Source organism: Triturus cristatus, chromosome 3_1 (genome assembly GCF_964204655.1).
Source record: "Triturus cristatus chromosome 3_1, aTriCri1.1, whole genome shotgun sequence".
Classification (NCBI taxonomy): domain Eukaryota; kingdom Metazoa; phylum Chordata; class Amphibia; order Caudata; family Salamandridae; genus Triturus; species Triturus cristatus.
In genome coordinates this window covers 317,435,508-317,451,789 of record NC_140583.1, presented here as the reverse complement: position 1 = coordinate 317,451,789, position 16,282 = coordinate 317,435,508, and the positions used below count along the sequence as shown (strand labels likewise).

At 41.0% G+C, this 16,282-nt stretch overlaps 1 protein-coding gene across 2 annotated transcripts in view; it reads left to right on the top strand.

Moving 5' to 3' along the window:
• The window catches only part of LOC146860185 (dual oxidase maturation factor 1-like), a 465,978-nt gene that overhangs the window by 347,577 nt on the left and 102,119 nt on the right, over positions 1-16,282 (top strand). For both annotated transcript variants that reach the window (XM_085644025.1, XM_085644026.1), the window contains one exon: positions 3,169-3,226. In XM_085644025.1, coding sequence (XP_085500151.1) covers positions 3,169-3,226 — 58 coding nt within the window. The remainder of the gene's footprint in view (positions 1-3,168; positions 3,227-16,282) is intronic.

Here is a 16,282-nt window from a genome sequence, read left to right as displayed (position 1 = left end):
TTAATTGCAAAGGAATGTAAATTACACTTAGCAGGACAGATATTAAATGAGCTCCAAGCGGGGTATTTACCAACTAGCCGGGGGTACCAGGCAGAAGCGTCTATCGTCCGTATTTTCCTTCTTTTTTATGGCATTCACTCTACAATATCTTTGTATCAACATTTCCAAAAGCACCTAAGAAATACGGCCATTCATTTTCAACAATTTGGGTACTGTTGAGGGCTGGCCTACAGAGATGGTATAAAGGCTAGTTTCTATGAGTTGGGCAAGTGTCATTAATAGTGAGTGGTAGTGGTTCATCCATAAATCCTGTTTCTGTTTCAGGTTATCCTATGCCCTATATCAGATAGAGATAGTGAAAAGATACTGACAATAATTAATACATTAAGATGAAAATATAAGGGCCCATAAGACACGTAAAACAAAGGGAGGATTGGTACTTCCTCAATTGAATTATATCTTGGACAACAGTCTCACCAAACCTAGAAACTCATGTATGTCCAAAATAAGCAGTCATTATCATTACATACATGCAATTATAAATACAATTAAAAATGTTTGTAGTTTACTTTCAAATCTGGTGTGAGAGTTCAACAAGATTCATATTTCCAGTTTGAGTCTATTTGTTGCAATATGGCACATCCACATTTCCCGTTAGGAATATCTAGGAATATCTGAGATAAATATTGCCCCAAGCATCCTGTCGGTAAAACAGAAATCAGTAAGAGATAAAGGGCCAGATGTACGACTGTTTTTGGCAGTCGCAAACAGAAAATCGGGCCATTTGCGACCGGTAAAAAGGGTTGTAGCATGTACAAACCCTATTTTGAAAGTCGGTAACCTATCACCGACTCGCAAGATAGGGTTTGCGAGTCTCTATTAGGACGAGGCGTGCCAAGGGCATCCCTTCTTAATAGCTAGTTGCGGGGAGATGTAAGATTGTTTTACGACCACATATGCGGTCGCAAAAAATAGTAGTTACCACCAATTTCAACTTGGTCGTAAGTCAGTTGCAAACCAAAAGAGTAGACCCCTTCCCCTTAGTGTTTGGCAGCAAAAGTATTTTTAAAGACCCGTGTTTTTTTTTTTTAAATGCATTCCATTTTCCTTTTAGGAGAACGGGCTGCATTCGGAAAAAAAAAGTTTCTTTATTTAAAAGCAAACACAGACATGGTAGTCTGCAGATCAGTTGGTTTATGTACCCTCTATTGCAATCTGTGTTCAAACGTGCCCCTCTCCTAGTCAGGTAGAGCCACATTTATCATTATTTCAAATGGCGATGACCTAATTGTGATTCTCTGTGAACGGGTCACAGCTCGACCTACCTTATTTATATTAATGAGGCAGGTTGCAATTTGTGACCCATTAGGAATCGCTAAAACCAGGGATGGTGGCCTGCTGGGGTCGGCAGACCACCATTTCTGTGATTGCTTTTTAATAAAGCAATATATATATATTTTTTAATGCAGCCCGTTTTCCTTAAAGGAGAATGGGTTGAGTTTAGAAAAGATGATTAAAAAGTGTATTTTAATAAATTGAAATTAAGATTAATCATCACTCTCTTCTCTTATAACAAATCACGCTCACTCGCAGCCCTACCTCAGTGCCAATTTAATGCCCAGAGCAGTCTAGCTTGCCTATGGATTCCTTTGTATAACATCTGCTATTGTCCACATACCTTTGAAACGATTCCTTCCTTATCCCTAGCAGAAACATCACGAGCCGCGTTGAAGGCCCTCAACAGGAGAGCCATCGCTCCTCCCTTTGCCAGGGTTCTTCTTCAACAATAAGCAAGTATCATTGTTCTCCAGTTCAGTTCCATGAAAAAATGTTCTTCTGAGCATTGTTCAGCAGACAAAAAACATCATGTTATTTGACAGAATCCCTGATTACAGTGACTCGTCACAAATTTCGTGTCCCTAAACTGAATCTTAAATTGGCCTGAAAAACTTAAATGTAATTTCCTATTGTTACATCAAACAAAAGCAACACGTTCCCACTCTGATCTATGTCTCCTCAAGATCCCACCCCACGACAGCATAGTTTGTTGCACTCGCTTGACCTGCTCAGCATTTAAAACTGTCGCTAACGCCACTACTTTATAATGTATTGTTCTATACTTCCTGGATATACTATGTTAACCAACACGAATCCTCACATGCGGTTCTCTTGAATTTGTTTACACAATCAGTAAAGCAGTGAGATACCTTCAGGTTTAGCTATCGCTATATAAAACTCAAAATAAACAAAAAATAAACAATTTACAAGCCGTCATTTAGCAAGAGTGAACACGTTTGATTGTTGAAATGCTCCCTTCATTCTGTTAATATGTTGCCATGATCCCCTTAGTAAAATATTCATCTTAATGTGCACTCCAGTGCCCTGTTTCCCTTGTTTGAGAGAACTCTGTCGGAGATATTCACTGTTTATCAAGTGAACAAGCAAACTGTGTCCACCTTTGTTTCCTAGCCAGAACTGCCAGTTGTTGGAGCTTGTGGGTAGAAGCTTAGTTGTTGATGAGCTGTCCACTGGGACTATTTAAGCAGGAGTTGGTTTTGGTCTTGAATTGATCAGAGCTTCCAATTCTGGAATGGTGTGCCTATAGTACTGTGATATTTGACAACAGTAGTTAATATTTTTGGAAAATGTTTTTCAAATAAAGTCAATGTGCAGATCATATTGTGTAAGATAGTTTACTTTTTCTATTATTGTGCATAAATGCAGTATTAACTCTTGAGTAAACATCTGTGATTTTTATCTTTTTGCTTTATGCAACAAGATATGGGTTGTTCCTACAAGGAAGATAAGGACAGGACACCATAGGGAACACAATCAATCATGGGAGCTAGTGGCTGAGAGTACTTCTTGGAGAACACATAGCAGCCTACGGAAATGGATAGACCACAATTATTAGCTAGGTTAATGCCACATGCTAAATAAGAAATGTTACCTTTGTTCAATCAATCTAAATATTCATGCTTACTGTAACAGTTTTGACAAACCTAAACTTTACAGATTTTCTAAGGCAGCACAATAACACTTTCTTGAGTCATTAATGGTGGTCTACACAGTCACATAGATAAGCATATTGTTTTCTTTGTATTATGTGTAAATTTCTGTGAATAAGCAATTACCTTATCGATTAACATATAATATTTCCTTTTACAGAGACCTTTCTGGCTCTTGAGGGTCCTCAGCAGCCTGTCCATTGGTGCTGTAATTCTTGGTAAGTTGATGCCTCGACACCACAGTTGATTAAAGAATGCAACAATACAGGGACAGGCGTATCTCACGGAAGATCTTCTGTAGAAAGTACCCTTCCAGGGTCACACCTTTTTATTTGCTGAAACTGGAGAAAATAAATGTATCTGGTGCGTTCTCTGTGCTAACTGCTTTTACAAACTGGGTCTCGTTTCGTTTTGTTGGATTAATGTCTCCTTAATTAATGATACTTGTGTGTTTTGCTTTTAAAGACTTTCTGTTCGAGTTTTCTTTCGCCCCTATAACTAGGTCAGGTTTCTTGTAATTGATTTTTCATTTTTTTTTTTTTTTTTTCTGCTGTCCACTTCCTTCTTGCTTCGGCACTTGTTTGTGGATGCACCCTATAAAGCCTCTATTGTGCTACTTCCACCATTTTAGATTTCTTGTTAACATTTTCTATTTTTAAGTATCTTTATGTCTTCTAACCAGTAAGTCCTTCTGCTTTCTATGCTCCTCATCCTGTTGATGGGGCCGGATTCTTGACTACCTAATTATTTCCAAGAATCCTCTCAGGTGGCCAGGATCTTTTTATCTGCTAAATAGTGTAGAGGGGAAGAAAAACAATTATCAACACATAGTCGCCAAAATTAGATTTCATTGAGAAAAGACCATTGACTCCGAATCTAAAATTTATAGGATTTTATTACAACCAAAAATAACTGAACATACAGACACCTCAATACAAGGTGTAAGAGATAAATGGGTACTAATACAAAGGCAAGTCTACGGAGGATTCTCATCCGACTCAAAACAAAAAGAATCACTGATTCTAAGATCATCAAGAAAGCAATGGTTCAGCCAATATCCAAATTAGGAATCATTAGTCTGAGAAGGAAAAAACAGTTAGTCTATCCCTACTCTAACTCTAAGGTGACATCCCTACTTAACATTCCCTTCCCAGGCAAGGAGAATAAAGGTGTCAGAAGTGAAGACTTCCTAAGAAGTACATTCACTTAGTCAGAGCTCGATCTAAGATGCTCTTTCTAGCTTCCCGTCTAAACCTCAACTGCTCAACTCACAGGGCACTGTCCCTAATACAAAACCCCAAAATCATAGAACACGCCCTTTGGCACACCTCTTAAGCCAGGTCTTCTTCCAGTACTTTTCCTAAAACTTTGTCTGGCGCCCAACGACGGTTAGCTTGACCTTGGGTCCCAGGCACCTTCTCCGCTGAAAGTATCATCCTCACATTCCAATGCACTCCCCTGTTGGCTCCTCGCAGCATCCTAACTCCTAAAACAAAGACCTAGTCTCACTAACAAGCTAAATGTCCTTGCACCTGCAACAGAAACATGGGAATGAAAAACATTTCACGTCTCCAAGATTTTACATCTCCCTGCAACCCAAAGCCTTTACCAAGGGAAATTATTTTCGGCCTACAACGTTTAGCTAACATAAGAAAATGAACAGGCCTTTCTCTTTACGTATATGCGATCAGGCCTTTACACTGTTAATACACTATTAAATCACACTCTAAGCATTAGTTTGTTATTCTCATATACGTGAGCAAGCAACTTGCACATGTAATTCTAACGTAGCACACGTTTAACCTAACACATTGCATTACATGAACTAATCATTGTGCATTTACTAAATACATTCACAATAACTTGCAGCGTTACTCTTCACGAAAAACATTATTAAATGTCTAATCACCTCCATGTTAAACGATTACAACAATACATTTCTACGACACTTCTTAGCACACACCGATTAATATGCGGGTGCAGACTAACGGTGAATATGATGCACCCCTACAAATTTCAGAATCACATGACGCTCTATCACTGTTCACAATTCAAAAAACTCCTTGCTACCTCCTAGGGCTACCCTCCCATGAACCCTAAGAAGCATACTACCTGTTTATCGAACATATATGATTGACCCAGAAAAAAAACTCAACATTTATCAGCACTTTTCCAATCACTGGATATGATTTTTTTCTTGTTGTACATATACAAGTAACATAACCACAGCCAGCACGTGTTTCGAGACACAGTCACCTCTTCAGGTCTGTTAATCAGAAGTAGATGATAAGAAGAAAATAAAAATAAAAATGAACAAGTCTTTTTTTTACATACTTTATAAAACTTTTTATATCTTTTTGCAAAACATACCTCATCACATATATAAGTTATCACCAATATATCAATAGATTATAGTTTTAACAAATACATGGTTACAAGGGGTAGGCAGAACTAGTAGAGTTTCACTCCATGGACTCTGCAAGATTCAGCAGTGTTCTGGAAGTGGCAGGATTTTGACACATTGTGCTAATTTTTAGCACTGGGAGCTTGTTCTGTGCCATAAATCAGCATGAAAGGCACCATGTGGCGTGCCGGAAGTAGATTTTGTGTTAGAGCGGCAGCTTTCTGAGCGCAAACGTTAGTGATCTGCCGCAACTGCCCGCGTATATAAATCTACCTGGGAGGCATTCTAGCACTCGATAATGGCACTAATGGACGCAAATTCACGCTGGCCAACTTAACATTGTGGAGGAATGCAAGAGCGAGGAAAAATTCCACCAGGCAGTGGTTTGCTGAGTTTTGGCAGAAGTCCGTGCTCCAAGCAGAGGATGGAGTGAGCAAAACTGTGAAGTGGAATTTTTTGCCCACCCCTAATGGTGACATACACCTACAGTAACTCATCTTCATCACTATTAATTCTCATTTTAGTGTGGAAAGCAAACTTCTTCATGTAGTCTCCATATTTACTATTACCTGATAGATATTTATCTATCTTACAATATTGACCCAATTTTCAGGCCCCTATTAACTTTATATACATGAAGAAACCAATATAAATGTGAGCGTCAGGAGCACATTAGATTGTTAAGAACTATACTTTCTAGGCACCCCAATTACCAAGTAAAACCAAAACATTCCTGTTATATATATCGCAACATGTTAGTCCGCTAAATTATCCATTCCATTGCAGATGCTTACATCTTAAATAGTATTTTTATCATCATCATCATCAAAGATCTTTATTTGGATTGACATAAAACAAACAGCATATTAAAAACACAATGCATTTGTTGTGAATCCTAATAGGAATTTAACAGATTGACATTATGTTATGATCAAGTAAGAAGTAAATTCCTTTTTAATCTAAAATGCATAGAAACCATTTTGTGCAAACTAAACATTTATAGAGGATCATTATGGGATGATATACAATCACAAGATATATTAAAAACAGTATTTACTAAACAGTGTCTTATCAGTTGTTGCTTGGAGCTGCTTGTATCTAAATAGTATTATGCCATAATTTGTACTAAAAACATTCCACTGAAACAAGCGGACTGCAGGGTAATAACGCAATACGTATGTTGCAAATTCTCGTTGCTATATAGCAAATCAACACCTTATTTAAACAAGATTAGAGGTATTTTCCATTCCAATTTAAAGTGCACATATTATTCAAAACAACGTTTGTGCAAAATCGCAATCTGCAGAATCTATAAAAAATTGTATTTAAAAAGACACCAGCTTAACAAAATCATATAAGGCATAAAAAGTATATAAATAATAGACTACTTCCAACCAAATAGCCCTTCAAGAAACCAATACGAGCACTCACGGGCTGTAACATTTTTTTTTTTATGATGACGCGTTTCAGCAATGCCCTTATTCATGTCAGTTCTCTTAAAAATGTCATAAAGCACACTTTTAAGTACCAGTTAATTGATTCCACATGATGATATCACAGAAACAACAACAGAGGACTCCCAGCTAATTGAGTGTGAAGCCACTATATGTATCAGAATACGCCAGATAATTCATTATTGTCCTCTGGTAAGTGCAACATTTTCAAAGTATAAATGTAACTTTTTCACCCTCGTTTTGCCCCAGTTGAATTTATACTTTCAAAATTTTGCACTTACTAGAGGACAATACTTAATTATCTGGCGTGTTTCGATAAATATAGTGGCTTCACACTCAATGAGAGCTGACCTACCTACTAAGGTGCAAAGAAATATGTGGGCACAATAATGTTGAGGTACATGTTGTAATGGTGGAAAAACTACAAGCCATTTGAATGGAGAACTGGGAGTCCTCTGTTGTTGTTTATGTGATATCATCATGTGGAGTCAATTAACAGGTGCTTAAAAGTGTGCTTTATGACATTTTTTAAAAGAACTGATATGAATAAGGCGGATTGCAGAAACGCATTGTCATAAAAATAAATTCAAGATTACAGCCCGTGAGAGCTCCAATTGGTTCCTTGAGGGACTATTTGATAGGAAATAATCGCATGAGTCCACATCTCACGTCGGAGGCACATGCTCAAGAGTTCTGCAGTATGTATGTGGCTTTGGTGGAAAAATAATAGAGTACCAGGCGAAAGAATGTTAAATCAGCCCCAAAGCTTCTGTTAATCTTCCTCATACGTTAAATCTTCGAAAGGAAGAGATGCCTTTCCTGTCTTAATTGCAGATGAGATGAATGAGATCGCTGCATAACGTGAGTGCATCTTCCAAATCTACATAGAAAATTAAAAGCATTCGGAAATTAGGCTGGTTTCATTGATAAAAATAGTGGCTGCAGATAACACTTTCTAAAATCTTTATTAAATTTGCAAAATAAAAGAAAGTAGATTGGGTTGTTTTTCCGTCACATTGGCATGCATGCTCTTTCTTGAACCATACCCCCATTTGGGGAAAGTAACCAGGTAAGATGCCAACATGCAATCTGGTAAGGTCAAACCTTGTTTGTACGTTAGTTACAGTAGTTGGGTACCTTTGAATGCCTCGTTCACAGTTGCTTTAGTTTTTCCCTAGCTTCTCTTTTGGCTTCTCTATTCTAAATGAGGATCGTTCATAGTTCTTTTTATACTGTTATCTAGAATGCTAGTAGGATCGTCCACACTATTAGTTTTGTCTATCACCTTTAACAAATTAGTAATATGCATTAGCCAGGGAACTTTAGCATGATGCTCTAGCGATAGGCAGTCTTCAATAATTCCTTTGCAAACTTGGAACCTGTCTTACTTCAGATACTACGCCAAATAATGATCGGGCTTATCTGAATTATTTCTTCCAAATGAGATGCATCTAATTTGTTATAAATATTGTAAGTTGATGTTTATTGAGGCACTGCCAACGGTCTACATAGGAAAGAGTTCTCCTGTGTCTGTAGTGTTGTACTATTAATCATACCCCACAGCGGAGCCCCATAGGTGACCCCTGATAGACATTTACTTTTGTACAGTTACAACATTTCTGGTATAGGTTTGCTCTGTATTTTTTTAGCAAATTTTAATCGATATCCTATTAAACTTTAGTTTTGCAGTACTCACTTGGGAGCACATTGTCCACCATGGGTGAAGTGACCAAATAACGAAAATGTTGGGTACCTGCTAATTCTATTCCCCTGACTTAATGTATTTTTTCCTTTGGTTTTTTTATTCCTGCATACCATTGTGAATATTTTTGTTCCATTAAGCATAAAGTCTTTCTCCTCCATATATTCAGAGAAATTATCTATAAAGCGCAGCAAGCCATTTGCAGTTCTAGATAGCAACACTGCATTATATGCGTATAGGAGGATGGAGTCGGCCACTTTCCGACTCTGGGGCTTCAGCATTCACCTGTTGCAGTGATGTGTCTACCCCATTTATATATAAAGAAAACAAAAATGGGGCATGTCTACAGCCTTGTCTGATGCCTCTTGTAGCCCTAAATATTGGCGTGCACTCCCCATTTGTTGCATATCACACTTGTGCTGTCAAGGAATCATGCAACTGGGACAAATGTGAAATAATATATAAAGGAGCTCCCATTTCTTCTGCCACAACTTAGCATGGTTTACAGGGTCAAAAGCACTACTCAGGTCTGCAAAACAGAGGTAGATGTGACCTTTCTTAGTAATAGTATATTTGCTAATCAGAAGGTTTAGATTAATACATTGTTCCTTCTGGACCCACACTGTGAGTCTGTCAGCATAAAATTATCGGTTGGCAAGCTTTCCAACCTGTCCAGAATAAATCTTCCCATGAGTTTAGCAGATGAGTCCAAAAGGGATATTGGACGATAACATTTTGGATCTAGAGTGACCAACCGTCCGTAAATTTCACGGACCGTCCGTAAATTGGACCTCACATCCGTTGTCCGTGAGTATCCCTTTTACGGACGCCTTTTGTCCGTAATTTTGGGCCTTTCAGGGAACAGAGCTGTTCCCCTGACAAAGGGCCAGCTCCCTGATGGGGCCGCCTCGCACTCATTTGAGCACAAGAGCAGCCTCACCCCGCCCATTGTCATTCTGTGTGGGGCTGATTGCTACATAACAGAATGACAATGGGTCAGTCTGGGCTGGCACAGCATGTGATGGCCTCCTCCAGCCTCGGTCCACGGCAGGGCATTCTGTCACATGGAAGTGCAAAAACGCCCATGCTGCTGCTAGGTGAGTATCCAGTTAAACAAAGGAAGGCGGTGAAAGAAGTTCCCGGCAAAAGTTCTGGCATCCATTGCGGAGATAATAAATCCGGCGGTGAATAGAATATTGAATGTTTCATTACAGACTGGGCAAGTCCCCGACAGGTGGAAGAAGGCAAAGATTCGTTCCCTATTAAAAAAGCCCCTTCAGCACCTGAAATTGCCTTTAACTACAGGCCAATATCCCTCCTTCCTTTTTCTACCAAGACCTTGGAAAAATATGTGCATTTTGTCACCTACGCTTATGCCGAAACAAATTTAGTGCTCCATCAAAGTCAGTCTGGCTTTAGGGCCAATTTGAGCACTGAAACAGCGCTTCTGGAAGTTTCCGAGGTTATTAAAGAAACCTTGGACAAAGGCGGTAAGGCTGTATTGATATTATTTCAATCATTGGCGGCCTTGGATACCATGCCCCATGACCGGCTCCTGCAGAGACTCCAGGAGTGCGGTTTTGGGGGCACGGTACTTCAATGGTACACCTCTTTTTTACAGAACCGTCAGCAAATGGTTTGGTCTCTGCCTTTTGCTGTCCCTATTTCTCATATGCAGGTGGGGGCCCACATGGCTCGATTTTAAGTCTGACACTTTTTAATCTTTATATGACGCCCTTAGCTTTTTTGGCAGAGGCCCACGGAGCAAAAATAGTGTCATATGTGGACGACATTCAGTTGCTCTTTACCTGTGACAAAGACAATTATTTTAGAGGGGACTTGATTAACATCTGTCTATCGGAGGTGTTTTTTTGGCTACAAAGGAACCAACTGAAGTGTAACTCTGAGAAATCAGAGATCATTTTTTTGGGTTCCACTCCTTGCGAGGTGTGGCGAGACTGGTGGCTGGCCGATATGTCTCCTCCCACATCCCTGGTCAAGATAGTCAAAAATCTAGGGGTTAAAATGGATGACAACCTGTCTATGAAAAATCAGGTTCAAGCTGTAGCAAAGGCATGCTTCGGCATGCTCAAAATGCTTAAGGAGTTCCTGCCCCTTCTCCCAGTCAGTCACAGGAAAACTGTAGTCCAGGCTTTGACAGTATCTAGGCTGGACTATGTCAATGTTCTGTACCTGGGATTGCCTGAATATTTACTATCTCGTCTTCAGGTGGCTCAGAATGCAGCAGCTAGGGCAATTCTTGTGCTCGGCCCTAGAACACGGATGTCTCCCCATCTGAAAGGCCTGCACTGGCTGCCGATTCGTAAGCAGATCAGTTTTAAATCGGACGTTCTAGCCTTTAAAGCTCTCCACGGTACAGCTGCCTCATATACCAGGAAAAGATTCCAGTTCTACTGTCCAAGCTAAACTTTGAGGTAATCTTCTCTGCAGCAGGCAATTATCCCCAAGTTCACTCGCGCTCAAATAGGTGGCCACTCCTTCCAGGTGCAAGCCGCCATACTGTGGAATAGCCTGCCTCTGGTTCTCAGACAGATGCAGGACCTCCTTACCTTTAGAAAGGCTAAAAAACCTTGGCTATTTCAGCAATAGTTTTTTTTCTATCTGAGCAGCGTTTTCTGTCAGCCCCACCTAGATATCGTCAGCCCTGGGAAACTCAATAGTGTAGCTGAGCGGTTTACAAATACCCAGATAACATAACATAACAAAGGAAAGGATTATAGTTCTCTCAGAGTCTCATCGTTTTAGAACTGACGCATTTTCAATATTATATTCAAAGAAGCCATTGTTGCTGCTTTTTTATTTTATGCAACTAACAACCATTGAGAAAGCAAATAGTTCTGGCTTGTTGTAGGTGTAACGTTACTTGTTGTATTATATATCTGGATGCAATGACAGAAGCAACAAAAATACCAGTTGGGCGGCACATTATACTAAGCACAGATTTTTAGCTTATGTGTTTTAAGCCACGCCCTTAATTACATTGAACACCCTTTTGGAGAGACCACCCTAGGTTTTTTCATCCCACTTAAAGCTCTGGAAACAACACCATGTCACAGTCGTCCCACGCCCAGGCACTATGCGTCATGCATGACTCATGCCTTCCACTTTTTCAGATTGCCTATGTGCAGGGGCAGGTGAACCCTGCCCCACCCCACCCCTTGCTTTAGGAACTACAGTGAGGGTGGAGTTCTTGATGAGTCTCTTCCGTCTGCAACTCTGCAGACAAAGGCTCTGCTCATAATTATTGTGAAAAGGTGAGTAACTAAGTAAGTGAAGGGATGGGTTAATCGATGGCTGGATGGATGAGTGAAAGGATGGATGGATGGATGAGTGAAAGGGTGGATGATGGGCGAGTGAATGGGTGAGTGAAATGATGGATGGGTTGAAATGATAAGTGAAAGGGTGGATTGATGAATTGATAAGTGAAAGGGTGAATGATGGACGGATGAGTGAAAGGGTGGATGTAAGGCTGGATGAGTGAGTGAAAGGGCGGGTAGATGGATAAAAGAATGGATAGATAAGTGAAGGAGTGAAAGGGTGGATGGATGAGAGAAAGGATGGATGGATGGATGAGTGAAAGGATGGATGAGTGATAGGTTTAATGGATAGATTCATGAGTGGATGAGTACATGGATGGGTGGATGGATTGAAGTATGGATGGCTAAGTGAAAGGGGAATTGAGAGAGAAAGGGGGATGGGTAAATGGATGATTGAACGGGTGAATCGGTGGAAGAATGAGTGACTGGGTGGATGAATGAGTAAGAGAAAAGATAGCTGACTAGGTAAATGGCTGGATGGATGAGTGAATGGATGGATGGATGGGTGGAAGAGTGGATGGATGAGTGTATGGATGGAAAGGGTGAACGGGTGGATGGATGGATAATGGATGGATGAGTAAAAGGGTGGATGGAGGGATGGATACGTGAAAAGATGTATGGAAGGATACGTGATGGATAGGTTTGTAAGTGGTTGAATATGGACATGGATGGGCACACAGATGGAAGGACAGAATGAATGCTGAAAGACTGAATGATTGATGAAAGTATGATTACACATTGTAAGCCCCATTATCTTAAGCAACATTTCCTAGACATTGACTTTCACATTTATATGAGTGGTTGTCTCTATATAATATGTGTGTGTGGTAACACACTCCAACACTCTGCCCCACATACTTGGGATGAGTAGCACTATAGAAGAAATTAAATACACATGAGAGAGGGTCTATATGAAGATGAGGGGTGCCATTGGAGGGTGGTAGCAAGGCCAGACTGGTCAGACCGGGCATCAGGCGTTTTCTCTGGGAGCTGGAAAGGTGGGGGCGGTTTTGTTACCACAAAAATATATGCACATTTGCTTAAAGCTGTGCAAATACTGAAAAACCATGAAGTGCACAATTGTCTCAACCTAATATAAACTTATTTTCACTTGTACTGAAGTGGTGGCTATTTACTTACTTGAATACTATTGCGCAAAAAATTGTAAATTTGATACTTGTATAGCGCACTACTCACCCGCAAGGGTCTCAAGGCGCTTGTACGAATACCGCTGTGGAACCCATCTTGGCTTTCCCTGTGAGGCATCCACTCCTGGGCACCCCCAAGGTGGAGGCCAGGCATCCTTAGCGTTGTGGGGGCCGTTGTGGAGATTAAGCAAGCTATTGCCCAGAGTTGCAGAGTGGGACTCCATGATTAGAATAGGCACTGAGGCGAGAATTATCAGGTCCGTGGAATTTTTGAGCCCAAGACCCACCGAGGCGGGGAATTGAACCCTGGTTCCGGGCTAGACCTCTGCCTCAGGGTCTGCTGCTCTAATCATTGAGCCACACTTCTCCACCGCTGATGTGTCTGTAAAACTTAGCTCTTGTCGGGAATTTTGACCTCCTGCCCTGAATTTTTGTCCTGAATTTTGACCCTTTGTCCTGAAGTTTTACACTCACTGTCCTGAATTTGCACCCATGCCAGTTGGTCACCCTATTTTAAGCCCACCATCCCCTTTCTTAAATATCAGACCTATTATACTTTCTGACCACTTTGGGGGAAAATATCCTTGACTTCTGCAACTCAAGGATATTTCCCATCACCCACGTGAGTCAAGATTGGGGCGGGGAGGGGCAGGGTGGGGGGTACTAAAAACCGGAATATGGATAATTGGAGGTAAGTAAACAATTAAATAAATAAAACGAATTTCGTAGCTCGCTTTGCATTGCAAAATGCAATGCAGCGCGCGCTACGAAATTCGTTTTATTTATTTACTTACCTCCATATTCCGGTTTTTATTAATCCCCACCCTGCCCCTCCCCTGCCCCGCCTCTCTGCCCCACGGAACTCCCTCCACGGGCCGCGGCTTTACCCATAATGTTGTCAGGGATTTAAATGCATCCATGCGAACCCCATCGGGCACAGGGGCTTTGCCAGAGGTGCATTTTTCATTTGCAGAGCTCACTTCTGCAACACTTTCTGGTTTTAAATGTAATAATTCAGATGGCTGTTTAGTATCCGAGTTTTGCTCTTCCCTTTCATTTATTGGGGTTAAAAAGTCCCCTAAAAATTGTTAATCCAATCTGTTGGAGAAACAAGTGCCTCAACCTTGGATGCTAGATTATCCCAGAGGAATGGTATATTGATAGTCTTCCGGAACAGGCAAGTATCTCTTGTTTCTGCGGCTTGTTCTTGTAATTCTTTGTTCTCTTCTCCACTGTCTGCTTGTAAATGGCCCTTAATATGTTAACCTCCTCCCTATTGCTCTGTATTATCTGTAATGCTTTCTAAAGGTTTTGGTTGGCCTGTGTACGCTGATGGTCAAACCATCCAGTATTCTTTTTATTAATTCCCTTGTTCACAACTCCTACATTGTCAGCCCTTTTCCGAGGTTATTTTGCCAAATGCTGCAAGAATCTTATAAGGGCCAGCATACCATTCTGTGCAGGTGGCAAATTGCTCATAATTATCTATAACAATCCTATCCTGGAAGGCAGACCCATTTAAGGCTTATAGCATGGGGGCCCGATGGTTTAATGTGTGCTGCTAGTTGGGGCCCTACCTTTTGCTCAGTTTTGATATTAAGACTAAGTGTTAAGGGTAGGTGGTTGCTTAAAATCCTTGGGTCACCCCTGTATGATTTGAACAGCCCTAAACCCGTTTCTGAAAGTAAGAAATGGCCTATAGTTGAACGTCTGCCATTTCCTTGATAGGTTGGTATAGGAGCCTCATTTTTGTCAGTAGTTTGCTCCAACTAGTCTAAAGTATGTCTGAATATCTACTCATTAATAGCCTCACCTTATGGATTATGCGGGAAATGTTACTGGCAGTTGCCTCTTCCATCAGTATCCCCACAGGTCTCTCTCAAGGCAAGGTGGCACTAATTGAAATCTCCCATCCAAATATAAATGGTATCTGCCCCACAGACATACAAATGTGTAGTTAGCTCTCGAGATCAACCACAAACCTACGTCTCCTGTTAGTATATATGTTGTTATAATATTTTATGAATACAGTTTCCTGTTTCTAATATGTCTGTAAAAGTAAAAACTGAAAATAAGATGAGTTGGTAAAGAATGTCATTACTTTATAGGTGCTATAGTTGAAATTAGCACAGGGAGACCTGGCTTTGCCCGGCCACACTTTGAAGGCATTGCAAGAAAAATAATAGTGGTGAGTCCTTCAACACTGAAACTTCTCACTTCCCACATTTACAGGAGACACACCATGTGTGCAGCGTTTATAGTACTGAGCCATTCCTTGTTCTCCATTTTATTTTTAATTCCAGCCACATTCCATGATCTAGTGGTTACAAAGCTATCGGGGGTCTCCTTGCTAGTGCAGGATTTCCCCTCTCTCTTTTCAGATTGACCTTTTATAACCCTCGGTACCCTTTTAATGGCTCCTGCCTCATTATCCTCCAGATGTCACTCCAGCTGACTCCAGCTGTAGAGTTGGTAGATGGCAAGTCCCTTTTGGGCATTAGCTCTCAACCTTCACATAAATGGGGCAAAGGCAGAGACCGTTGATGTTAAAAATCTACTGCTTGGGGTTTATATAAAAAAGCCCAATGGCACAGCTGGAATATTCCCATCGAGATTATTTAGGGGCTGTTACCTGCATTATAGTTTAGAGAGCAGCGACTTTACAACTTCGGGTGGCAGAAATGAACAACAATACAGTAACCACAGCCTGTTTTTTAGGGATACCCCACACAATTCAACCTTCACACTATTCAAATGTCGTTATACATAAAATTAATGTTACAAATATGGTGCGACATCCATTGTACAAGTTTCTTTTTTGAATTGTGCCAGTTTTCTGTCATTTGTGGTTCCTATTCAGGGATATCCTTCAGAGTGATTGCGTAAGCAAAGCGTCCGGCAATAGATGTAGGGCATCTGGGATGCTCACGGAGGTTCCAGAATATGTCGCACTAGGGTGCCGTGCTGCAGCAGCATCTGGGATGCTCACGGAGGTTCCAGAATGTGTCGCACTAGGGTGCCGTGCTGTCGCAGCATCTGGGATGCTCACGGAGGTTCCAGAATGTGTCGCACTAGGGTGCCGTGCTGTCGCAGCATCTGGGATGCTCACGGAGGTTCCAGAATGTGTCGCACTAGGGTGCCGTGCTGCCGCAGCATCTGGGATGCTCACGGAGGTTCCAGAATGTGTCGCACTAGGGTGCCGTGCTGTCGCAGCATCTGGGATGCCAC